The 24,712-nt window shown below is 42.7% G+C and overlaps 3 protein-coding genes across 4 annotated transcripts; 1 reads left to right on the forward strand and 2 right to left on the reverse strand.

Moving 5' to 3' along the window:
* Window positions 1-81: 81 nt before the first annotated feature.
* LOC118417272 (2-oxoglutarate-dependent dioxygenase ecdK-like) lies at window positions 82-9,718 on the reverse strand. Of its 2 annotated transcripts, none has more exons than XM_035822775.1 (8): window positions 9,543-9,718; window positions 5,600-5,775; window positions 4,682-4,806; window positions 4,398-4,479; window positions 4,090-4,203; window positions 3,582-3,758; window positions 1,714-1,824; window positions 82-923 (listed from the first exon to the last, which is right to left on the reverse strand). In XM_035822775.1, exons 1-8 carry the CDS (start codon window positions 9,652-9,654, stop codon window positions 744-746), a joined length of 1,077 nt encoding a protein of 358 aa, XP_035678668.1. In that variant the 5' UTR covers window positions 9,655-9,718; the 3' UTR covers window positions 82-743. The 2 variants fall into 2 exon arrangements, with proteins under 2 accessions (XP_035678668.1, XP_035678669.1); XM_035822776.1 differs by lacking the exon at window positions 9,543-9,718 and adding an exon at window positions 5,929-6,010.
* A 237-nt stretch (window positions 9,719-9,955) lies between these two features.
* LOC118417271 lies at window positions 9,956-16,222 on the reverse strand. Its single transcript, XM_035822774.1, has 2 exons — window positions 16,140-16,222; window positions 9,956-15,039 (listed from the first exon to the last, which is right to left on the reverse strand). The coding sequence occupies exon 2, from the start codon at window positions 15,029-15,031 to the stop codon at window positions 11,135-11,137; it is 3,897 nt and encodes a 1,298-aa protein (XP_035678667.1). The 5' UTR covers window positions 15,032-15,039; window positions 16,140-16,222; the 3' UTR covers window positions 9,956-11,134.
* Window positions 16,223-19,838: 3,616 nt separating this feature from the next.
* On the forward strand, window positions 19,839-24,702 carry LOC118418088 (cholinesterase 2-like). The gene is made up of 6 exons (XM_035823916.1): window positions 19,839-19,851; window positions 19,899-20,160; window positions 20,661-20,825; window positions 21,386-22,441; window positions 22,744-22,904; window positions 23,801-24,702. The coding sequence occupies exons 1-6, from the start codon at window positions 19,839-19,841 to the stop codon at window positions 23,941-23,943; spliced, it is 1,800 nt and encodes a 599-aa protein (XP_035679809.1). The 3' UTR covers window positions 23,944-24,702.
* Window positions 24,703-24,712: the final 10 nt, after the last annotated feature.

Here is a 24,712-nt window from a genome sequence, read left to right on the forward strand (position 1 = left end):
CTACCTGTGTGTGTGCTACAGAACTAGCTATCATGTTCACACACACACTCATGAGCACTCCTGCTGAGCACATAACCTCCATTTTAACTCATTTAATTGAGTTGCGATACAAATAACACAAGAATCACTTGCCTAGTCGTACATGTGTAAACAATGGAAAACTCGAAATTAATCATAACAGACAGTCTCACAATGCCACCTATCAATACTTGTTAATAGTGGAATGTGTCCTTTCGTACACACGGTGCTGAAAAACTCTTTTCTGCAAAGACTGATGTTCTCCAAAACAAATTTTATGTATACCCCCAAAATTCGGGCAAATGCAAAAGTATGAATATAATGGGTTTATAAAGAGGACGCAGAAAAGGGTAAGAAATGTCTTTTCTCTAAAATTGAAAAGGCGGAAATTAATACCCTATCACACTCCAGTACTACTTTCCAGTTTTTCCAGTACTACTGTAACAAATATAACAATGAAGACAAATAGAACAAGGTGACCAGACAATCACACTTGAAACTTTTATAACCTTACTCCATACTAATCGTGAGACATCCACTGTATATGTATGCATAAGTCATATATATGTAAACGTATATGTAGCGAGATTACATGGCCTATCTGATTAACTGTTTGAAGTGGCATCTTCAATAGCCTGTTTGATGTGGGATCTCGATTTTACCTTTCCCTCTTTATGAAAAACTGTGTAATCGTGCTGTGTACAGCCTTCACTACGCTCACAGCTTCACAGGTACATCTTGCGCAGCCTGGAGGCGACGTAATCCTCGGCCCGGACAGGCGGGTACTTGTCGGAGCCGTCCAGACACTTCATCACGGCGTCGAAGTCAGGGTGGGTGAAGAACGTCACACAGCGGCGGGTGGTTCCCCGGGTCTCGGGCGTGTATGGCAGCATCACTCGGTGCTTCTGTATAGCAAAGGAAAAGATGAGACGTAAATTAGAAAGTTAACATTTCCCTGCAGATACATAAATGTCTACCATGATCTAACCAAGGAGGTTAAAGAAATAATTAGCTTCCTTGATCTAGCTTAACCAAGGAGCTTTTGCTTAACAAACTGTTGTAGATATTAGTAACGTATTCCAACACATCCATGTGTATGGTGACCAGCCCCTCCAGCTTTGTCCTGCCACTTGCTACATAATATAATCGACCACGACAGAGTGTCTTTTGCTTTACCAGTAACCATGGTGACAGCTATTTGGCAATTGACCGTATTTATTTGGAACGGAAGAAGAGGAATAAACGGAGTAAAAGCCTTTTCGTGAACATGACAACACTCTGCAACTGTGTATACACGTATATGTATTTGATGTGAAAGTTGGCTGTTGCGACGGAGAAAGTAAAACAACCACAGAACATCGTTGCCTCACAAGGAAAGTTACTCACAAACTACTGGATAGATTCTGGAAACGGTCAAACGTTTCAGGTAGCATACACCACCTTTCGTCAGTGACAGAACAGGATTTCTGACCGTTTCCAGAGTCTATCCAGTTTGTTGAGTAACTGTCATCTGACGTATCTTATTACCTGGATGTCTGATCTTCATCGACATACAGTCTTAGACTATCAAAAACTTTTCGTTAACAGTAATATACACATGATGTTACACAGTATCCTTCATAATCTTATCTGTTCTTATCTTTTAAAACACCTGGTTTAATCATCATCAATGGTTGTTTAATTAAGCCGACTGACCGTAGACACCAACTTGTCAGCTGACCACCTCTGCAAGGTGTCTGCGATGTTGATGACAACAGTATCGGTGATAGGTGGCGCTGCGACAAACTCACCGTCACCCTTGGCAACCTGGACAGGAAGCAAAGGCAAAGCAGGGGTTTTATTTGCGAGAAAAAGCACTATGCAAATTTCAGGACATTTGGCTAACAACTGACAGACTTAAATCCATGCCCTTGAGCACGTGTAAACACATATTTCCTCACTCGACCCAAACGAAAACAAGAGTCTGAAAGCTCAAACCTGCTTGAATATTTTGTTTTGTGATGGTGCGTATGGTGTGTTGTGGGGGTTGATATGGTTTGACGTTTGGCAAAATTATTCCATCATTGTTCTTAAGTTATATATCTACCTATGGTAAACAGTGAGATCCAAAACTACACCTTTCTGGTGTCCTCACCATTTCATTTTTATTTCCTATTGTTACACCTGCACCTGGCACATACATTGTATCTCAATGTGTATATAATGGTTCACACCATACAGAGGTGACAGCAATGGTCACAGTTGCTCTTTTTTACTCCTTGGAAGATTTTGACCAGAATGCCCCAGCAGTTCTAGAGCAAGCTGCTAGAGGGCCCAAACATACAACACTTCTTCCTTACACCACAAGCTATGTGCCACCAAAAATCAAGACCATAGCATATCCATGTCAAAAGATACAAAAATCCAAGTTCTGTTGCAGTACCAAGGTCACACACCAGGGGATCCAAAATTGACTTTGACCTTCGTCTTCCAAACACCTACCCAAATACCAAATATCATTACAATCCATCAACAGGTTCTAAAGTTATGCTGACCACAAATATGTGGAAACACAAACAGACACACACACAGACACACCAAAAACTATACCTCCATTTTTCATGGAGGTAAATCACACGTTCTGTTCTGGAGATATAGCACTGGAAACGACCCTTCCACACACTCCCATGCTACTGAAAACTCAAAACACATGTTACAGCTGCTAGCTGTCCCCAAGGAGGTTGAGACAGAGGGAATGAGGCCAGATCACTCCATATCAGGAAAAGGGGTGTAAATATTTTTTAAAAAACGAACCACAAAACAACAGCAAACTTCTAATCTACTTAATAGCACAATAGGTCACACACTCTATCCCCATAGCAAAGGAAATCGCAATCCATCCAGAGGTTCTAGAGATATCGGTCCGGAATCACAAAGATCCCTACCAGAAACAGTACATGCTTTTTTCAAGCATGTAATGACTGACAACTTACCCGAGCCCCACCAGCCCTACGGCAAAGCTACATTTGTAACAAAATAAAATGAACTTAAGTAATTGACTTGTTGCCAAATGTACATTCTGTCATGTAAATACCTGATCCTCATCGATCTTATAGACTCATGAATTTACACCCGACTTGTTGTCTGGTCTCTTCAGGGAATGCCTATAGCAACGGGTAACATTCACTACCTTTCGTCAGTGACAGAACAGGACTTCTGTTTGACCTGTTCAGTTGTTGCAAAAATGACAACAGATGTTGCTCTATTATCTCATGTCATCATCTGACCACGATATACTGGAAAGTCTCTGTAAGTTCATCTACAAATGTTTTAGGAAGAGAGAAGATGCATGTAAACTATAGTATATGTATAACTTTGCGTTTACTACATTTTGTACCAAACTGACAGCATTTAGCCCCAATGGGGCATGAATATGCAATAAACTTCATTGTCATTGTCATTGTCGAAAAAGTATCCACCATACAAAAACTATTCAACCAAAGCGTGAAAAATGTACATGTGTGCATGTTTTGAGTTTTTTGAAGATACTATATTTGTAACACTACATCGCTTTGCTCTCCTACCTCTAGCCCAGCGTTGTCCTGGAACAGCAGAGTGATGCAGCCGAAGTCCGTGTGCTCGCCACACCGCACCTGGTTCTCCTTGACGGTCTCCGGCACAGGCGGGTAGCGGATGGACCGCAGGTGGCTGGAGTTACGGCCCTTCCCAATGAACTTGAACATGTCCAGGAAATCTGCAGCCTTTGACGTCAAATGAAATCACAGTTGGTCTCAACTCAACAGGGTAGATCAGCATCCAAAAAGGACAAACAGGGCAAATGGGTCTTCGTAGGTGTGAAGAGTTACGTACTATTGATGTCTATAGTTGAGTACAGTACATGATGCCATGACGTGAAATTACAATAGCAAAACCACTACCGACTCAATGAGTACTTTATTTCTAAAACTGTTTCCTGTCTTGGAGGGCATTCGGATATGATATAATGGCCTACTCTCTCAAGTACACTTTGTGATGTATTCACACTTGAACAGTGTTGTAGATTTGTCTGATTGCTGTACATACATCCCTTACCTCTGTGCCCAGACCCCGAGCGATCAGCTCCAATACCCTCTTGGCCAGATCGTGAGCCTGGTTGAAGAAGTCCATACACGTTTCCTCAAACTCTGGCACTTCGCTTGGCCAACTCTTCAAGGGACAAAACATGCAACGTTAGGATGTAACTAACGGCATTTGACGAAATATGCGAAATTGGACGAAATTTTCAATTCCGTTGTTTTAATCTTAATTGTAAAAATTTCAAATAATAAATGTTCTAAATGTACAAATGTCATATCAAACTATAGTACTATAAAAAGTACCATAAGAAAGACAAAACTTACGTCTCCGCCCGAGAGTGGGGGTTTGATGTTGAAGAGCTCCTTTAGGTCTGGTGGTCGTTGTAAACCATTCAGCTTGCCCAAACTGTTGAGAGATTATTCGAATTCATTGTTACTAATCCACGGTTCTCCACAAAACTAAAATGCTATAAACCAATTACAATGATTGTATTAATTATTGTTTCTCAATGAAGACCCCCAATCTCCCAAATCTACATACAAAGTCAAGTGTGACACTTACAGGTGTTCACCCCCTCCCCCAATGTTAAATGTCTACATTTGCGTACTTTTCTCCCTCCATGCAGACCCAGCCGTGCCGCTCGTGGAAGTCTGTCTCGTTTCTCCTGTACTTCTGCTTCACATCGACGGGCAGATCGTAGAACTTGTCGGCAACATCAAACACAGAGGTCACCTGGAAGAAATTCAATGTTGGGGTCGACGTAAGGGTTAAGAAAAAATCAACATTTCGGAAAGTTGCAGACGATTTTTCCTCATCATGGTGTGGTTATTGGGGCATTATGGCACTCGGTGTAAACGATACATTCCTTTCTCTTCTCCATGCCACGCCTACATTGTCATCCCTCATGTACAATCAGCAAGACAACTAAATTTAGAATGATTGACAGAAGAACCAGATGTTCCATGAAGCGTTAAAGCTAAGGGCACAACACGCCGTACGTGTTTTTTTACGTTTTTTTTAGGCCACGTCCACCACGTTTTTTCTGAAAACGTGGGGAAGGACTGGCAAGAGCAGGAAGGGAGTGCGTCAACGTACGTCACTGGCACGGTTGCTCAAGCTAATAAGTATGTAGTCTGCATGTCGTGTGCGGTTGCATGCATCGTTCGTTGCGCAAGTGGTGAGTTGTACGTGCGTACAACGAACGATCTCTGTGCGATTGCCACGTTACTGTTGGCAGGCCATACTTAACACGTGCTGTGTACGAACGGTACGTACGGTGAGGGGCACGCGCGTCGCCCGTACTGGCTCGTACGGGGGCTGAATCCGCAGCCCGAATGCAGAGAAAGTTCTCACTTAACGTGCTACGGCGTGTCTGCGTGCTCCTGAATCCGTTGGATTCCGTACGATTTCGTACGGAGGCGGTACTTACAACTTACGGGTCTCAAAAGATTGCCCATGTTTTTTTTGCACGTAGATATCACGCAGTTGCACGTACGGCGGGTTGTGCCCTTAGCCTAAGCCTTACCTGCTCATCAGTAATCCCCGTGTTTTTCAGGTAGGCGAATCCAGACGTGGTGAAGGAATGCATCAGATTCTCGGACAGAGCTTGAACGGCTGCCTCGTCTATGTCTGTTGTACCCAGGCTGTACGCAGAGAAGTCGATCATTTGGATGTAACCGTTAACGTCCTCCATCGTGTTTCCTGTATAAATATATTATTAGAGGTTCTACATGTAAATGGTTTACAAGACGGACTTCTGCTCACAAATTATTTGGTGGTTAAACTGACGCGTTATACAAGGACAAAATCAAACAATACGTAATAATGAGAGAAGAGGTAACTTACATTATGTACCTTCGTTTTGTAACCCTTTGCCTTTCTGGAATAGGTGATATTTTTGCGTCTTAAGCCCCGGTCACAAAGCGCGTACGATTTCTTGCGATGGCATATTCCGCATATCGTACGATGAGCGCAGTAAATCGCAGCAAAATCGTAAGCAAAATCAGCCATCGCAACGCATCGGATGATGTTCAAAATTTTTCCAACGTCGTACGATTTTTCACTTGTGTCTCTTTTGAATAGCCGCCTGGCCGCTTTTGTGCTTCTTTAACCAACAAAATGTGGACTTAGCTGTTGAATACCTTCCTATGATATCTTTAACTGTAAAAATAAATTAAAAGAGACCATGACAAGAAGAAAATTACAAGAAAAGTTCAAATCAAGCGTAAGTACTGGTATGATTATCTCGGCCTGCTTGCCGGCTCTACGTGTCAGGCTCTTTCGAAGATCGTATCATGATATGCTATCAACAAAAAGATGCCATCATACAAAAATCATATCATAAGCATTATATCATATGTATTTCGGACTCATAGAGCCTGCCTTTATGTTCGAGTTGTCCCCATGGTTATTACGATTATGGTAAACTGACCCAAGACCGACGAGAGCTTAGATTTGATCTAATTATAAACTCACGTGCATGAAGCGATCAAACAATTGTCTGCATCACCTGTGCGGGGCGCGCTGTTCTCTGGTTGCGACTGTGGCAGTTGCGACTGATATATTTTCCCTTTTCGTCAATATCCACAATATCAGGGAAAACTGAAACCATCACAACATGCTAACAATGCATAAATCTATAACCTCATCAGTAGACAAAAATTGCCGTAATGAAGTCTGCTATGGGGGCAAATAAAATCTTACGACGATAGCGAAATTTTGAACATGTTCAAAATCCATTTCAGCTCTATTTTTCGTCATAGGACGCTCCCCGATTTACTGCGATTGACGCAGGTACGCTCTTATGACCTCATCGTACGATGCACTACGCGCTTTGTGACCACGGCTTTATATATTTAAACCATTGCTTCCGATTCTCCCCCGACTTACGACGCACTGCGCTCATACCGCGCATCGGAAGGAATCACAAGGAATCGTACGCGCTTTGTGACCGGGGCTTTAACTAGAGCTTTGTGTGCACCAGTCTAGACTACTTCTGTGCCCCGAGACAAAACTGGAAAAACCTGCCGTTAGTGCCGTATGCAGATTCTCAGAAGCCCAAAAGCTGCCAATTATACACCAGCAGCATATGATTCGGATACATCTATGTTCGATGATTTATTTTAGTTGAATAATTTTATTTTGTGAGAATGTGAATAAACTAAATCAAGGAGCTTTTGATAAAAGCTCCTCGACTAAATAGAACATGAATTGGGCACATTCTTTTGCGTTCAGCCTTTTTACCGGAAAACAGAGGAAAGCACAGTTAAACACCGGAAAACACATGAAGGAGTGTATAATCTACTGAAATACAGTATGTTTTGATGAGGAAACATGACAGGTCGCTATGTTTTGCCACAGAATAATCTACATATGGCCCTGGAATGAAGAAATCGTCAGAAAATGCTTGAGACTACGGGCCGGACCGCCGCCGCCACCCGGCGGACTGGACGTGCTGATTGTGCAAAATTATGTAACGTTGACGGCTAGAAGAAGCAAGCTATATTAAGAAATACAGAAAACAGATTCTTTAATCACAATCCGAGTAGATTCATATATATTATATTTATGCCAATATATAACAGATTTTTGCACTGAAGTTCGGTAGGTATCAGCTGTCTTGTTTTGAAAGTATCAGACCCCGCTAAACAAACATTGTATTCTGCAATGAAAACAAACATGGCCGCCGGGTGGCGGCGGCGGTCCGGCCCGTCGTCTCATGCATTTTCTGACGATTTCTTCATTCCAGGGCCATATGTAGATTATTCTGTGGCAAAACATAGCGACCTGTCATGTTTCCTCATCAAAACATACTGTATTTCAGTAGATTATACACTCCTTCATGTGTTTTCCGGTGTTTAACTGTGTTTTCCTCTGTTTTCCGGTAAAAAGGCTGACCCCATTCTTTTGCAGCCAAATTTCTGAATCTATATAGAAGAAAATGAACACTGAAAACTAAAAGAAGCTAAAAGAACAACATCTACAATTCACTTGTGCATGAATTTGTGTGAATTCAAAAAACGGAAAACATGTTATGATGTAATGTAACTTGTACAAAATGAGTTAAAAACGTTATTGTATCTCTGAAGGAGAGTGATTTTGTATTCGCAGGCGTAGGTTGTCTTGAAATAGGGCAATGACACCTGTCCGGAGCAAAATGGCGGGGTTTACCGTCCAGGGTGCATGGGTGTTTGGTTTCCCCATTTCGCGAGTCAGATTTGCCCATATGGTCCTCCCGTTCACATTTTTACTTTAGTAACTCCATGAAGACTGGAGCTACTGTTTTTTGTCTGAATGACGTTTTGGAGCGTATCTCGTTCTACCTGTAGTCACAGCGCCAGAATTTCATATTTGCTGAAGCCTTGATGTCAAATTTACATAAAGGTGACATTTATGTCCTTGGTTATGATAAGAAGTAGACGTACCTGATAGGGAAAATGCAATACACTATCAAAATAAACTTGGCCAGTTGATTATGTCAAAAGACTCCGAAGACAGAGTGGAAAAGTACCGGCCACGTGGCGCCCATGCAGAATAATGTGGATGAAACAATTGTGACTAGTCAGGGCAGAAGCATTTCAAACCATCACATCTGGAGGAAAAATTAGACCAAACGCTAACAGAATACAATGGATTTGTATATCTATGATTATATAACATCCATTGGCATAATACCGGTCGGTTTACTGCAATTTCTCAAGCAATGCTAATTTGGCAGATCAACGCATCATTTTCTCCAGTTACATGTTGCTGTTACAGCTTACCTTTGCCACTTCTTCTGTGTAAATTATTTTGTCTCTCTGGTCCTGCTAAAAACATAATATCGTAATTGGAACACACCGCGGAATTGCACGGAGAACGGGCGCGTGGTTGGAAGGGGGTGCACTATACCGGTCGAACGAAACACGGCACAATTAACTGCCGCTATGTACCTTTATACATCCTCTGTTGTTCCTTTCTTTCCTGTTAGTAGTTGCACAAAACAAAAATCTGCATGAGCATACAAAAAGTCATGAGAAAATGGGCGTAAACTGACAAGAATTTTCATTTAATTTTGGTCCGTCACAACCGCTATGACGTAAAACTTTACTGCTGGCCGTAGCATTAAAAATGGCGGGAAAATGGCGGCGTACGTTCAATTTGACCCATTCAGCCGTAGATCCGGGCGATAATGCAACGGTTCCTCACACTTTTACATGATTTGTAGGTCACCAACAGAAATTCAAGATTGCTGTTGAATCATGCTCGTCTTGTGCCGTGAGCACATGTGATTATTATCTACAAATCTGGCGATGAACGTGACAGTGTGTTTGTCCCACGACGAGCTCGCCTGCCCCGAAAATGACCCGAAAATTTTAAATAGAACCTTCCAAGCAAATTAAACCAAGCTTAACGAATCTGCCCCGTATCTGTGTGTGTCTTAAAGGAGAATCAAAGTACAATAACTTGTACAGTACATATATGCCCACCTGTGTAACAAAATGTACGTTGACGTTGTACTGATCCGTCAGGGAACCATTCCTCCATGAAAAGATTCGATCTGCCCCGTCCAACCGGTATCCAGACGCGATAGAAGACCATAGAAATGGGTCAATGATTACAAACAATTCTCGTTCTGAGTGAAGAAAGTAGTGCATTTTTCCTGAATTTAGGTAGATATTAAACAACTACCAGAATTTCTTATAGAAGGGACCATCATCGTGTTCACGATACTGTCATAGTGAGGTTGTCTATGTCTATCGATTATGGCAGACTATGGTATATGGTGGGGTCATGGCACAACGCCTTAGGTGTATGAATAACCACAGATAAACTTTTCACAAAGAAGGTCACTCACAAAAATGGCGTGTTTTGAAGGAACAAAATATACAATGAGTACCGATTGAAGCTTCAAACTTTTAATTTGTCAGCGTTTACATTCAGTCGGGAGGTCCTGTCGGTAGCTATAGGCATAGCTGTAGCGCACACTCAGACTGACTCGAAAACGTCCAGTTTAGGCCTAGGACAAACTGTTTCCGGTGACCATACTGACCGTAGCAAAATTTGCCGACCCTAGCCTTAGGGGGTGGGGGATTGTTGGCAATCACTGGTAAGGGACATGCATTTTTGAGCCTGACATTTGAGGGATGAAAACGTAGAATCGTTTTCCAACATTTCTGTTCTAGTGACAAAAAAGTGATACTAACAGGACATGAAAGTTGTACCCCATTTATGACAATATTGTCAGGACAGTAGCCGGAAACATATTTCTAGGCCTTAATTACATGACAACACAAGCATAACGTCACCGATAATGCTATCATGAACTACTGGTAATGCATTCTTGAAGAATATATGGTTAACATATAGCACAATATTGTACTGTCGACGCGTTATAATGGCTTCGCCGTACGTATATGTCTGGATGGATTAAAGTAACATAACAAAATCAACATAAATAAGGAGGAATAAATGGGTCGTTTTCTATTTCACATTATCACATGTAAATATAAGAATCTGTCATATTCCAATTTTCACTTTTGTTGTCATATACATTTTTTTTAAAGTAAGAAGTATAAAGGCTACATTGGTTATCTTATTTCATTTACTGTTTCATTTCTCTCAGAATAATGTATAAATAATATTGCAATGTTGTAGTTGACATTCGCATTAGAAATAAATATGTAAAAATGTATCAAAATTGTATCAACCAAGAACACAAACTAAGTTACAGATTGTCGTTCGCCGTTAGTTAGGTGCCTAACATATTAATCGTTCCAACCTTGTATACTTATCAATTTTTGAACTGTTACTAAAGTTTCCCCTTTGTTCTTCTATATATTCATTTACTGCTGTTACAGTTCATAAATAATCATGAAAATTCCCCGAAGCATAGGTGAAAGTGGTGCACTTTTATACCCGGGAACACAAACATTTCTTAACTTTTCAAAGCCAAATGTTCTCTTCAAGTGGAAATATATTGACAAATTATAAGGCCGAGAAACACTGAAGAAACAATTACAAAAAACAAAGTCTACAGTGTTCTATTTCGCGTCGTTCACACATATCATTTCCCGGCGCGCTACTCCTTGGGAACAGTGAGAGCAGCTGTCAGCATGTCCATGGCTACAGCAGGTGGGAGCTCCTGTGTAGGGATCACAGCGGTGACTTGTGCTGAGTAGGTATGGTCTATCCCGACTGGATCCACACTGTTATAGACGAGTCCTCCTTGGGTACTCTGATGTGAGGTGTCGTCACAGTTTCCTCCCAGCAAAGAGTCAACTAACCCATCTGCTATCACCTGGAGTTCCCGTCGGAATACCTCATCACTGTACTGCTGTACAGCCTGGGCCGCTCCGTACGTATCCATTGACGCCTTGCTGGTGTCAAGTTCTTCTGTGTTAAGATTAGGATCCTGAACACCCCCAGGTACGTTCATTTGCATTCCCAAAGTTTCGCAACACCCCGGCTGAGTATTATCTATGTTTCCAATTGTACTTGAGTATCCTTGCTGATGGTCATTGACAAACATATTAAGTATTGTATTCACCATCTCACTTTTAAGCTGACAGTCAGATCTTTGTCCTTTCGCGGTACCATCGGCTGCATCCATGAGGTTGTTTTCGCATTCGCTCTCCCATGCTTTCTTTTCACAGCTCTCGGTTGTTTGTGACTCCTCTGAGATGGCTGAAGTCTCAGCTAAATGAAATTCTGCTTCTTCACCAGCACATTGGCTGTTCTTGCTTGTAGAAGTGTTTACGTCGCTTTCTGTACAACCGTCATCGTTGTAAGAAACTCGTCTGACCCTTGGCCTGAGCATCCTTTCCTTGAAACAACTATGCTTCTCATACCCCACATTGGTGGCGAACTGCCCCTCGCACATTCTGCAGACGTACATTGTCTTACCTAGCCGCTGCTTCCCAGCCTTGGAACACTTTACAGAATGCCGTAAATGGTAGAAGAACCTGGCGTAGCTTTTGAACTTCTTTTTGCATATCTGACAGGTGTAGGAAGATCGCAACCTATGGTCTACTTTTCTCATATGTATTTTCTTGCCTCTCAAGGGTTGTGTCTTTTGATAACTGGGTTGAATGTTGCTTCCCGGTTGAACAGACAAATTTTCGTCCTCTTTGGATGCTGACGGCTCTATCTTCACTTCTTTTGTACCTTGTTCAAGGGAATCACACGGCTGTGTACTGTCTACTTTGACAGATGCTTTCTTTGTTTGTGCTTGAAGCTGCATCGCAGACACAAAGTTTTTCCATTGTTGTCTGGTGGTGACGGTGAAAGACTCGTCGTACTCCTTCTCTGACGTCATCTCCACAGAAGTGCCAGGATGCATATGATCCCCCAATACGTTCTCTTCACAGGCAGGTGCATGGCTTAAAGTTTCCTGTTCTTTAACGTGAAAACATACTGGTTTCTCCTGCACTAGAGTTACGTGAGAGGGCGAAGGTGATGACGCACTACACACTGTACCAAATGTCCCGTCTTCTTGAGACGCGAGCTTCGTTGCAGAACTTGAAGCTTTACAAATCGTCGTGTCTAGACGGCTATCTTTACCCTGATCTGATGAATTCGGACTTCCTTGGATCAATGCAACGCTCTCGTCGTCTGACCACCATGTAGTTTCTGCTAACAGATTTCCGTTTAATGTAGAATTTCCGATGCCAGCAGTGATAAGCTTTTCATCTACATCTACCGTCACAGCGTTGTCAACATACGGGTCAATCACTCGTCTTATAGATAAATCTAGACAGCTCCCATCCTCAACAGCGTTAGGATACTCGACTGTACGGCATCCATGAAACGCCGCACTTCCCGATCCATCGTCGCCTTTCCTATTATCATCAGAATCTTCATTGTTGCTCTTCTTTGACATGGCGAACAATACCTCTGCTGCATCCAGGGGACTGATTCCAGGAGATTCCTTTCCACCTTGTTGTAGCAGTTTACAAGATCTGTTGCCAACCGGTTTATCTCTAGAGAAAATAGCAGCACCTCTTTCTTCTGGAGAATCATCGCACACGCTGAATGAGTCTACGTGCTCTCCAATTGCTCCAGAACCCATGGTGCAGTCTTCTTCCTTGTTCACCAGATCGTCTTTCCTTGCTATGACCGGCCAGCTCCATTCAGCCCCACTGGCAGTTATCGCATTTGCCCCATCACATCGTTCCGTTCTTGAAGATCCCAACATGTTCGCAATCTCTCCGGTACGTTTGGTGTGAGTTATTTCAGCCCTGGGGGATGAAGGCGGTTTCGCGGTACATGTATCTTCTCTGTTATGCCCCAACGGCAAGACCGTGCGTGCACTGTTAGAAATGTTTTCTGCTGTGAAAGCGACATGATGGTTGTAAAGAGTCCGGTAAGCTTCCAGCAGCCTCGAGAGGTCAAAGTCATCCACATTCCGCCCAGGCGGTGGTGGAGTCGGGATGGGGACAACCCTGGGGTGATCGAGCTCCGAGTTCCCATGTATTCCCACCGCAGTATACATGGACTGTTGAGATAGTAGAGCGTCATGTCGCCCGTCACAATAACATCCAGCGTGCGTTTCCTCGCATTTGCCAACGGAAGGCTGTTCAGCACCAGTCATCATCCGCGCTCCTGCTTCTTGTGACTCTGATAGCGCCGTACCATTTTTAGATGTCTTTGCACTAGCTGTGCTAGCGTCTTCAGTATTCACGTTAATGGGAGATGTCTGACAGACTACTGACCGCCCTGCCTGTGGTGTGGTTTGTGTTCCTTGTTGACTTAACCAATAGTCATTCATCACCTGTACGCCTGCATTACAGGATGTCACTCCCGGCACAGCAGATGGATCAGTGCAACACCTTTCAACTTGAACTTGAGATTCACTTGCAGAACATAATTTTTCTTCAACTGCATGTGTCTGGGTGTGCCGAGAGTGTACCACGGGAGAGACTTGCACCAAGCGGTCTCTCAGCCACTCCTTGCGGTCAGCTTGTACGCATACATCCGTAGACCGTCCACTGTTAAATGTAGTCTGAGTTCCAGCTGAACATGTTTCTTGTTTCTCATCTATATAAATCGCTTTCTCGCAGTCAGTCTGTACAGATGCATCGCTGCACTGTAGTGCTTGCGTACTATACATAGATTTATTGGAGATGTTCTGTAAACTACAAGCACTTTGGGCAACTTCTGCTTCATTTCCATCGACGTAATTTTCTTCCAGAATGTCTTTTCTATCATAACTTTCCTCACATGTCTCAGTGAAATCCCTTTGGTTCTCCCCTTTACAATTGTTTTCTCTTACTACAAACTCACTAGTGCTAATACCCACCCCACTAACGTTTTGATTCTTATATTCTTTCCACTCTTCCTTTTTGTTCTTTGATATCTGTTTTCTCTCGGTATGAATAAGCCTTGACCTGTGTTTATGATGCTTTGAATGCTTTTCATCCACATCATTATCTAAACTACATCTTTCTCTTTTACTGTGACGTCGTGATTGGCTGTCTGTTCTAGTCCTTTTTCCACTGTACAACTCGTGCTCTGAGAATTTCTCTTTCCGTCTCCTTTCATCCCTCCATCGTTGATCTATTCTATCCTTGTGCCGTCTCTTTCCTTCCCGCTTACTATGTTTATGCTCTACAGTTTTGCGGCCGGGACTAGGTTCAGGGTTGTCTTCTTGTATCTTAACTCTCTTATTTCTATGGCTACTGTGTGCACTGTGCACAGCTTTAGATTGTTGATCAGCGCTACTACTTCCGTGATCCTTAAATTGTCCTTGTTGAAAGCACGGAATATCAACATCTTTCCCTTCCTCAACTTCGCTCTTACTTTTATCTTTATTTCTCTCCTTCCTTGACGATCTCTTTCCATGTGCCACTGAGGAACTTTTGTGCAACTGGCTTTGTTTTACCTCCATGTGCCCCCATGTCCCTCTTCCACAGCTGATGCTGACGTATTCCACACAGCCATCCTCTTCCCAATCCATCTCGACATCCGATGTCTCCATAGCTACGTCTGAAATGTACACAGTTAACGTCGTATGAGGAGACTCGTGGTTCTCGCTAGCGAAATGCATTGTCGGTAATATGTCAAAGGTAAAGGCCCATAAGACGTCAACAAAACACATCTGGATATTGTTGTTCAAACCGACAGATGAAGTCAGAACATGTTTTAAATATGGTCGGCCGGTCCGGACCAGAACTGTTTACAAGTTGGGACATTCATCTTTAACACACCACCCACTGTGCATTTCGCTGAGCATGCACATTTAGAACCATAAGACTCTTTATCAGTATCATGTTTAAAAATCAATGTGCTCTATAAGATAGAAAGTAGCTGAAATACTATAATATGTGGAAGGTAGTTGTCAACTCCTAATGGACTCTACAATCCATGATTTGTTTACTCTTTGCAGACTAGACACTCTAACTGACTGACCACACATCTAAATAAAGGTGTGCGTTAACATACAACAAATAAAAGTAACTGTTATTTGATTGAAAATGGGAATACAAATAGTTCGTCGGAAATTGTGGCCGAGACTACCTTGCCAAAGTTAAAGTGATGAAAGGACAAGGCAACTTAATTACGTTCAAAACAACTGATACTCTATCTTGTGTTTGTCACTATGTGCTCCCCTTATTGCAACGCATGGGTGGAAATGTACCGACAAACGTTTACTCTATCTGACATTTTAGATTAGAGGATACACGTGTCCATTTGGAGTTCATAGCTTCCAAATGCTAATTTGGTATTTCGGACACATTCATGTGCTAATTTTTGTACCGCTCGTGCTAATTTCTGTACCGCTCCAAAAATGACATATATGTAACGCCTTAAAATACCAGAAGATTCTGTTATTTCAGTCTCATTTTTAACATCCGGCAAACTCATATTTCTCAATACCGCAACCTTCAACTATATCTAGTAAACTCAGCTGAGAAAAAAATTCCACATTTGAGCCCCCCTCCCCAGTTTCCAAACCAGCAGTGATGTTGACACCCGGCATAGGCCGTTGAATCTAACGTTAAGTACCAATTCAGAACAGAAAATGTGCAGTACTTGGAGGTATTCTAGACAACAAAGCAAGCTACGACAATCATTGTTCACCTCACCTCTTGCAGAACTACGCTCTCTGACTTCTAAGTTTTTGCAGTGACTCCTGTATGCGTATGAGAAAGATAGCAGACAATTCAGGACTTCTGGCCGTAATTTTCAAATAAGATGGGAGAAGATGTCTGAGCTGCAACTATTTTATCTGGCCGTCGTGTTTCTAGACTCGACTGATGTACTTCTATAAGGCATAATAACTTATTCATAATCACGATATTTGGGCAAGATATTAAGCATTTGAGGATTTTCTGCAGAAAACATGTTTACAAATAATCTGCTTGTACACTTTAAGTTCTGTCTGTGAACCGCCAATCTGTTTATATTGTTTATGGGCAAAGTTTTCTTGTTACATGTATTAAAAGTCGATCTGCTTATTACATATTTTCATGTTTATTGTTTTAGCTATTACCTTGGCTATCAATCAGCTGTTCTAGATATTGCTTACAATGTTAAGTATGGTAAACACCCAGAGATGATAGCCATTTTTTATAATTACATTAACATTCCTCTTTGTAGCTTAGCAATGTAATTGATCCCATCTATCTATTTTAGCAGGGTCTTAAGCACATTTTAAAGCATGTTAGGCTTTGATAGAACAGACAAACCGGAATATACTCTCCTCTTCTACTCCAAAAACCCATACCTAACACCGCCCCCCCCCCCACACACACACTGACTTCATCTGATTCGTAATTCACCAGGATAGCTAGTTCTCGAGTGTATTGTAATCCTTGGTGTCTATGTCAGTTATCTCCGCTTCTGGGCCTCATTTCTGTGTGTTGTGTGCTCCAAGACTGTAAACGGTGTAGCGCCTCCCAGCAACTTGGGACGTGAGACAGGGTAACGGTTATTGTAATATTCAGTGTTTTCTTAGAACCGGATAGGTCGGACAGTGCGGCGCATATTTTTTCGTACAGGAAGCCGTCGGTTAACGGTGCGTCTCAACGGTGGTGTGCTTTCTTAATGGTAGTGCATGATGTTCAAACCGACATGACTATCTCTGTCCGTAATGTTGACTGATGTTCAAACTAACACTACCATTCCTTCATTGGTACTGAATGGTGTTCACACTGACATGACTATCCCTGTCCTTAATGTTGATTGATGTTCAAACTAACACTACCATCTCTGTCCTTGGTGCCGAATGGTGTTCACACTGACATGACTAGCCTGTCCTTATCCTATCCTTAATTTTGAATGACGTTCACACTGTCACTACCATCCCTGTTCTTGGTGCTGAATGGTGTTCATACTGACATGACTATCCTGCCCTTACCCTATCATTAATTTTGAATGATGTTCACACTGACACTGACACTACCATATCTGTCCTTGGTGCTGAATGATAATCAAACAGACATTACTATCTCTGTCTTTAATGTTGACTAATGTTAACAGTGGCATTACAATCGCTGTCCTTGATGCTGAATACTAAGTAATGTTCCCACCGACATAACTACTACCCCTGTCCTTGGTGCTGAATGATGTTCAAATTGACATTAACGTACGCCCCTTTACCTGGGCCAGCTACAAAAAACGAGTGCAATAGAACTGATGTGCCAAAAGAAAAAAGTGCGACCCATAGAGCCTGCTAGGTGGATGCTAGGTGTTTTCTATCTACTTTGTAAATACCATTCACTTGAAACACAGGTGCAATGTAGTAGCAGGACTCACCGGAGCCGACAGATTCACCCGATGCAGATACATGAACTAGTATCTATTCATGTTTAGAATGAATGTCTCAATAAAGAAGTCAGTAGAATGCCTTCTAAATCTATCTTAGTATCGGATACAACAACAAGAAGAGGCCTGTGTCACCTTAAAATCGGTGTAGCTAGCTGCTCTACATCTTTTGGACCAATTCAGAGTGTAGTGTTTGCAGCCAAAAGCTAACAATGGTAGTAAAATTATTTTGGAATATTTCTTCCGCTTTTTTATGTTCGTTACCGATTTTGTTGGGTGATGTCAACACATTTTATGAGGAATTCTGGCGATTTGGATGTTTGCTTTTCAATGTAAGTCACTGGATAGGTGCCCGCTATCCCGTTACTTAGTTGTTGTTCTTCTGGATTTGTTTCGTTACACAAAGACAGAACTGTACAAACAGCCATCTTATTATTCCCACGGGAGGGGCTAGGATTCAGGCTACGTGATTGGTCAGATTTATCACGTGATAGGCAGACGGACAGAAATAGCTTTATTGCCCTCATTTGTTTCTCGACTGTCTCAAGACAAGACACGTTTCTAGAAGAACCGTCTTATCTAGGCCACCGACAGAGACAGCACTCCTCGGTATGTACCAATTGCTTAAAATTGTTGCCTCGTGATTTAGATACTGTTCTGTTCAGTGTAAATTTTTGGTATAGTTGATATAGCGGGACATGTTGAGATACGGACGCGTGTATAACGTTATGTTCTGGAAGCTGGGAAAACAATTCGCTACAATCCTACCTGTTTTATCATACATGTCATTGTCATTGCAAAGATAAAGCTGACGCGTTATGTACGAATTCTAAACGTCGGTTACTGATTCTGATAAGGAGTGGTCAACTCGCACTTCAGAGGTTTTTCTGGCCATATTGGTCTTTTTCTTTGGGTTTAAGCAGAGTATGTGAAGGCCCGGAGTCAACTTGAAAACTGTGGTTCTAATTCTAGTCGCTGTTTTTCTAAACCTGTTTAGAGTGTGATCTGTGGCGTTACTGTTAACAATGCCATGGTGGCAAAGGTGGTGCTTCTACTTTTGAAATATCTTTACTGATTCCCTCGGGTCTGGTCAGTCTTTATTTCTTACGTTTTGGGGCCATTTTGATATTACGCCACATGTAGAGGACGGAGGCCCCCTTACAATCGGTCTAACCCTGGAAAACTAGCTGTTCTTCTGCTTCTGTTGGGCCAGTTTAGAGTGCAGTGTTTACAGCCGCAGTTCAGGATGGTTGTAGAATGGTAATTGGATATTTCTTCCGTTTCTTATGTTCATTACTGATTTCGTTAGGGCGTGGCCAGTACACATTCTATAAGTTTTTTTTCTGTCAATTTTGAGGTTTGCTTTTCAGTGTAAACCACCGGGTAGTGACGCGGCATCTCCTTACGCAGTTGTTGCTCTTCTGTATTAGCTTCGTTACACAAGGACAGAACTGAAACGTCCATCTTAACATTCCCACGGGGTATGGGCTAGGATTCAAGTACGTGGTTGGTCAGATTTATCACGTGATAGGCAGAATGACAAAGAGCTTCATTTTTTCTATCATTTGTTTCTTGTATTAAAACCAAATGACCTGGAATTTGGTATGAAGGTGTATCGGACATGTGCCCACAGTACTTCATTTTCACTTTGGGCATACACAACTTAAAAATTATTGAATGTGGTGATTTTTTGGCCATTTTCAGACTAAACATGTATATTTTTGGCTATGCCTTTGTATTAGAACCAAATGACCTGAATCTGGTATGAGTACACGTACGGTACTGGACTCCATTCCCACTCATGGCGTATATAATTTTTCTGTGTTAATGCAGGACATTATCGTCTCCAGACATGATGATTCCAGTTCTAGCAGTCATATTTGCTGTACCAGTACTGTCTGATGTACAAGTGGTAAAGGCAGCTGCAAATGTGACGGCAGTACCAAACGTGACGGCAGCGTCAAATCTGACGGCAACAAGAACGCCAGCGTCAAATGTGACGGCAACGACAGCACCAAATGCGACGGCAGCGCCAAAAGTGACGGCAACAACAGCGCCAAATGTGACGGCAACACCAGCGCCAAATGTGACGGCAGCACGAAATGTGACGGCAGCGCCAAACGTGACGGCAGCGCCAAACGTGACGGCAGCACGAAATGTGACGGCAGCGCCAAACGTGACGGCCCCTGCGGGAAGAATCGTTGGGATACAGCAGGACGTGCTCGGAACGACGGTTAACACCTTCCTCGGGATCCCGTTCGCTACACCACCAATAGGAGACCTGCGATTCAAACGTGCTGAGCCCAAGGAACCATGGGAGGGGATATACCAAGCAACACGGTACAATAGGCCTTCATGATTGTTCAATAAAAATCCCTTACAATGCAATTCACCAAAGACTCATATATTTGTAGAGATAGCAATCTGGCAGCTTCACTGGTAGAGACTGCAATCGCAATTCGTCGCAAGGTGTTGTGTCACCATTACCCTTTCCAAGGTTTCCAACAAAAAGGCACACCGCAGTTCCTTAGCCGGCGCTGCGAGGCCTAAACCTCCATTACTTTCACCCAGATCTATCCACCACGACAAAACACGAAGCTCCGCTGCAGCACCGCAGCAACCCGCTAGGATCCCAGTTATCAAAATTGACATACGTCTCTCCGACACCTACACACTTACCAAATATATATCCGGAACCTTCTAGTTCTAGCGAAGGTGATGAATAGATGATAACAGCATAACCATAAAATGAAAATAAACCAAACACATAAAATGATAACGCAGTCTTTCAGATCACGTATTTTTCATTTCTTCATGTCTGATGTTCTTAAATCCCACAGAGCACCCAACGCCTGCAGTCAAGAAGTATACGAGGATGACTATTATCTGTGGGCAGTGAACACACCAGTCAGTGAGGATTGTTTGTACCTGAACGTTTGGCAACCAACTCCCGTCCCCACCGGAGCCGCCGTGATGGTCTGGATATTCGGAGGAGGATTTCAGATGTAAGTATCAGAATATATCAAGGAAAGAAGTTAGAAAGATCATCTGTGACGGTAAGAACGTGTCAGTACACAAAGAAAAGCTCTTACCAGAAAGCTCTGTCCCCTGTCCCATCTCAAGCTGAAATGACCCGAAGCCTGACCTGAGAGTATGACGTCAGCAACGGGTCAGAGGTGCCCGGGAATTGGTATCAGCCCCCGTCTGGTTGACAGCCTTGTGAAACATATGGCCTCTTTCACTCTTATCAGAAAGTACAGTAGAATGTGTGTTAATAGCATAGCTAGTAAAGGTGTAACCTATCCAAATGACTACCGATAGAGATGATTGTAATTTTCATTTACCAAAACAATTTATGTATAAAGTAGACGATTACTAGTACGTGATCTTGGGATTGAAAATAATGCACATTTTCTACGTGCTATCTGTAAACAGTCATAATCGCAGACGTGATGTTTTTGGATGATTATGATGATGACGAAGCTCAGGTGATCAGCCATAATGAATAGAATTGCAGGGCATGATGTTTTTACAGATATTCATTATTTTCGCATTTCAAACCCAGGGGGTCGTGTTCATCTGTCACGTACGATGGAAAGTACCTGGCGGCAACCGAAGGGGTGATAGTTGTAGGGATGAACTACCGAGTCAGCACACTAGGGTTCCTGTATGCCGGTACTGAAGACGCGCCCGGTAACGTTGGTCTGACGGACCAGGTCTTGGCACTGCAGTGGGTACAGGACAACATCGCGTCTTTCGGAGGGGATCCTTCAAAAGTGACACTTTTTGGGGAAAGCTCTGGAGGAGTCAGCATTGGCCTGCATCTGATTTCTCCTGGCAGTTGGGCTCTTTTCAGCCGCGCGATACTACAGAGTGGGACTGCTCTAATTGAAGCTCGAGGGGGCGGCGATTCCAAGGCTGACGCGTATAATAAAACAATGAGGTTTGCCCAAGCTCTCGGGTGTCCCACAGAAGAAGGCGAAATGCTGGAATGTCTTAGAAGCATGGACGGACAACTGCTTGTGACTACCTGGGCCTTGGGGTACGAAACGTTCAATCCTATCATAGATGGAAATTTCCTTCCACTAAACCCGCACGTTGCCTTGGACAACGGGGCGTTCAAGAAAGCAGATATTCTCCTTGGTTCCAACGAAAACGAGGGCACCTACTTCCTCCTTTATGGCGGATCACCTGGCTTCAGCGAAGACACGGAAAGTCTCATCACCAAGGAGCAGTTTCTGGAAGGGATCCGTTATAACTTTCCTGCATTCAATGACTTTGCTGTGGACGCATCAGCCTTTCAATACACCGATTGGAAGGACCTTGGCAGAAATTCAATGTACCGTGACGCTCTGGATTCCCTCTACGGCGAATTTTCCTTCATTTGCCCGGACGTCACCACTGGTCGTGCCCATGTCAGGAATGGGGCATCGGTCTACATGTACCGCTTCGCCCACCGGGGCTCGATCTCTCCCTTCCCGCCCTGGATGGGAGTGATCCACGGCGAGGAGCTACCGTTTGTGTTCGGTCTACCCCTGGATCCAGCGTACGGCTTCAACGGGGAGGAAAAGGAGCTATCTCGAAGGATGATGCGACACTGGGCGAATTTTGCACAAACAGGGTACTTTTCATTTCTTTTTGAATCAAATAGATAATCATTTTCAATATTTGCTTCTAACGTGCTTAACGTATTCTAGTACAGTGACCTATTTTTAAGATATCTATTGTTAAGCCATCTAGTAGTCTTTTTCAACAACTTCTTAAACTTTCTTATAAATACTGACCTACCCCCCTCTCTGACACGTGACGTTGCTCGTGACGTTAGCAGTTGGTGAATGCACATTCCTTACGTTTAATAGTCTGGCGCACGTTTGTTCACAATTATGCTTTTTTGGTTGAATCATGTGACCAATGTTTTTCCAGAAATCCAAATGACAACGGCGAGAGGATTTGGAGTGACTTCAACCAAACTACTGGGGGCTATTTGGTGCTTGACGCGCTCCCAGCCCGAATGTTGACCGGCCCGAGCACAGTGAACTGTGCGTTTTGGGACAACTACGTCAAACCGCTCATAAACAAGACAGGTAGGTAGCAAGTGGCAGGACAGGGCCTGGTCACAATATATATGAATTTCTCTGAGTTTAAGAATAAATAAAACAGTAGTTTATCAGGCTAGACCATGTGGAAGTAAATATTATGTATTTGTTGGCAAAGGTTATGATTACCTATCTAGTTACGTATGTAGGTTTTATTTATTTATTCATTTTACACACACAAACCCACACGAGCAGGAGGCCGCAGCCCTCCTGAATTGAGTGAGATTTGTTACAATTAGGTATCATAAAAACATGACATACACATACAAATGCAGGTTACAATTACCAACGATCGGCAAGAAAACAACCAGAAGGCCAGCACGAGACCTAATAACATTGCTAAGCAATTAAGTCATTGTACAGCCTTACAGCTGTGTGCACGAAGGACCTTCTCAGTCTTTCAGTTCTGGCCTTTGGCACAGAGAACAGGTTGTGGTTCCTCAGCTGCCTGCCTGAGGCTTTGGCTCGTTGCGGTTTCGACATCACGTGGAAACAACCAACATAGCCAATGATGGTCCTATTCGATTACGTGACGTCGAAACCTACATACATAACTACAAATGTAATTATGACATTTGCATGAATAGCAAATGCATGATCACACACACTGAAGAATATTTGATATGACGATTGGACTGCAAAAAGTAAGAGCCAATCAGATTTCTGAATGTCTCACGCTTCTGATTCATTTTGAACGGTGTGTAAGTGACAGGAATGGTACATGGGCTTAATAATTGTGCAATGGCTAATGTAGTTCATTTACATCAGAGTATTGAATATACTTACGTTATATGTGAACTTTCTTCTTAAGTGCCATTCAATCGTTTTATGTTGCTAAATTTCTTTGCGACACGCTTTTTACATGACATTATTACTTCTTGCAGAGGCTTTAAAGCGAGGTGTGGAGAGGCCTAGTACGTGTAACAATACTTCTGGAGTACTGGGAAACTACCACACAGGAAAACTACAGAGGATTGTGGCGATTTCCACACTGGTCATCTTACAGCTGGCCACTTTGAATGATTAGTCTAGATAGGCCCCCACCACTAACTTCTGTGCCCACGGCGTGTATCTTCAGCTATATCTGGGGTACCTGAAACGAGGATTAGCACGACGTGAAGTTGCTCAAAACACGTCGATCAACACGCACATTTCGTGTTGATCGACGTGTATTGAGAAAATTCACGTCGTGCTAATCCTCATCTCATGTTTCCCCTATATGCTATTTTCATGGTACAATGTAATTGGTGAGCTGCACTGTTTGCCTTTTGGCCACCGCAGGTTAACATTTGCGTTCTTGGTCTTCCATGTGCGTTTATTGACTGCCCTATAGTAAGTCTCAGACTGGTAACTGGTTCATTCTATGAAAACACAAGATTCTAACCATGTATGCTGTTGTGATGCTCTACTATGCATGTGTATTAGTTTTATGTCTTGAATTAGAAAGATAAAAATGCCATGAGGTTAACAAAGAGTAAATATATATTTCACTTGGTCCAATACAACATACAGGTATATTGGTACTGCAACAAGCTTTGGTACTGTCTTGTACTACTCGACTATTACACAGCATTGTTTCAAAGTCATACGTATACATTCTTATGCTCTCTCTGAAAAAAAAAATTCCCTCAAGTTAACAGGTATATACCAAGTACAGTTTGAGAAATAATCATGATGTCAATATCCCAGAAAACAATGTAACTGTTAAGCCCCGTTCACAAATCAAGAATTTAGCTCGGCCGAGTTGTCAGTGAGCTCTAAGTTACGAGGAGGTATGACCCTGATGCTGACGAAGA

Source organism: Branchiostoma floridae, chromosome 6 (genome assembly GCF_000003815.2).
Source record: "Branchiostoma floridae strain S238N-H82 chromosome 6, Bfl_VNyyK, whole genome shotgun sequence".
Lineage (NCBI taxonomy): Eukaryota > Metazoa > Chordata > Leptocardii > Amphioxiformes > Branchiostomatidae > Branchiostoma > Branchiostoma floridae.

Bases quoted from the DNA above. Each gene is read 5' to 3' on its own strand.
- LOC118417272 (XM_035822775.1), bottom strand. From the start codon at position 9,654: ATGGTCTTCTATCGCGTCTGGATACCGGTTGGACGGGGCAGATCGAAT. The intron at 4,807-5,599 runs GTAAGGCTTAGG...AATTTCTTCCAG, and splicing joins CGGGGATTACTGATGAGCAG to GTGACCTCTGTGTTTGATGT. The intron at 3,759-4,089 runs GTAAGGGATGTA...TTGACGTCAAAG, and splicing joins CTCGGGGTCTGGGCACAGAG to GCTGCAGATTTCCTGGACAT.
- LOC118418088 (XM_035823916.1), top strand. The intron at 22,442-22,743 runs GTACTTTTCATT...ATGTTTTTCCAG, and splicing joins GCGAATTTTGCACAAACAGG to AAATCCAAATGACAACGGCG. The intron at 22,905-23,800 runs GTAGGTAGCAAG...TACTTCTTGCAG, and splicing joins ACCGCTCATAAACAAGACAG to AGGCTTTAAAGCGAGGTGTG.
- LOC118417271 (XM_035822774.1), bottom strand. From the start codon at position 15,031: ATGGAGACATCGGATGTCGAGATGGATTGGGAAGAGGATGGCTGTGTG.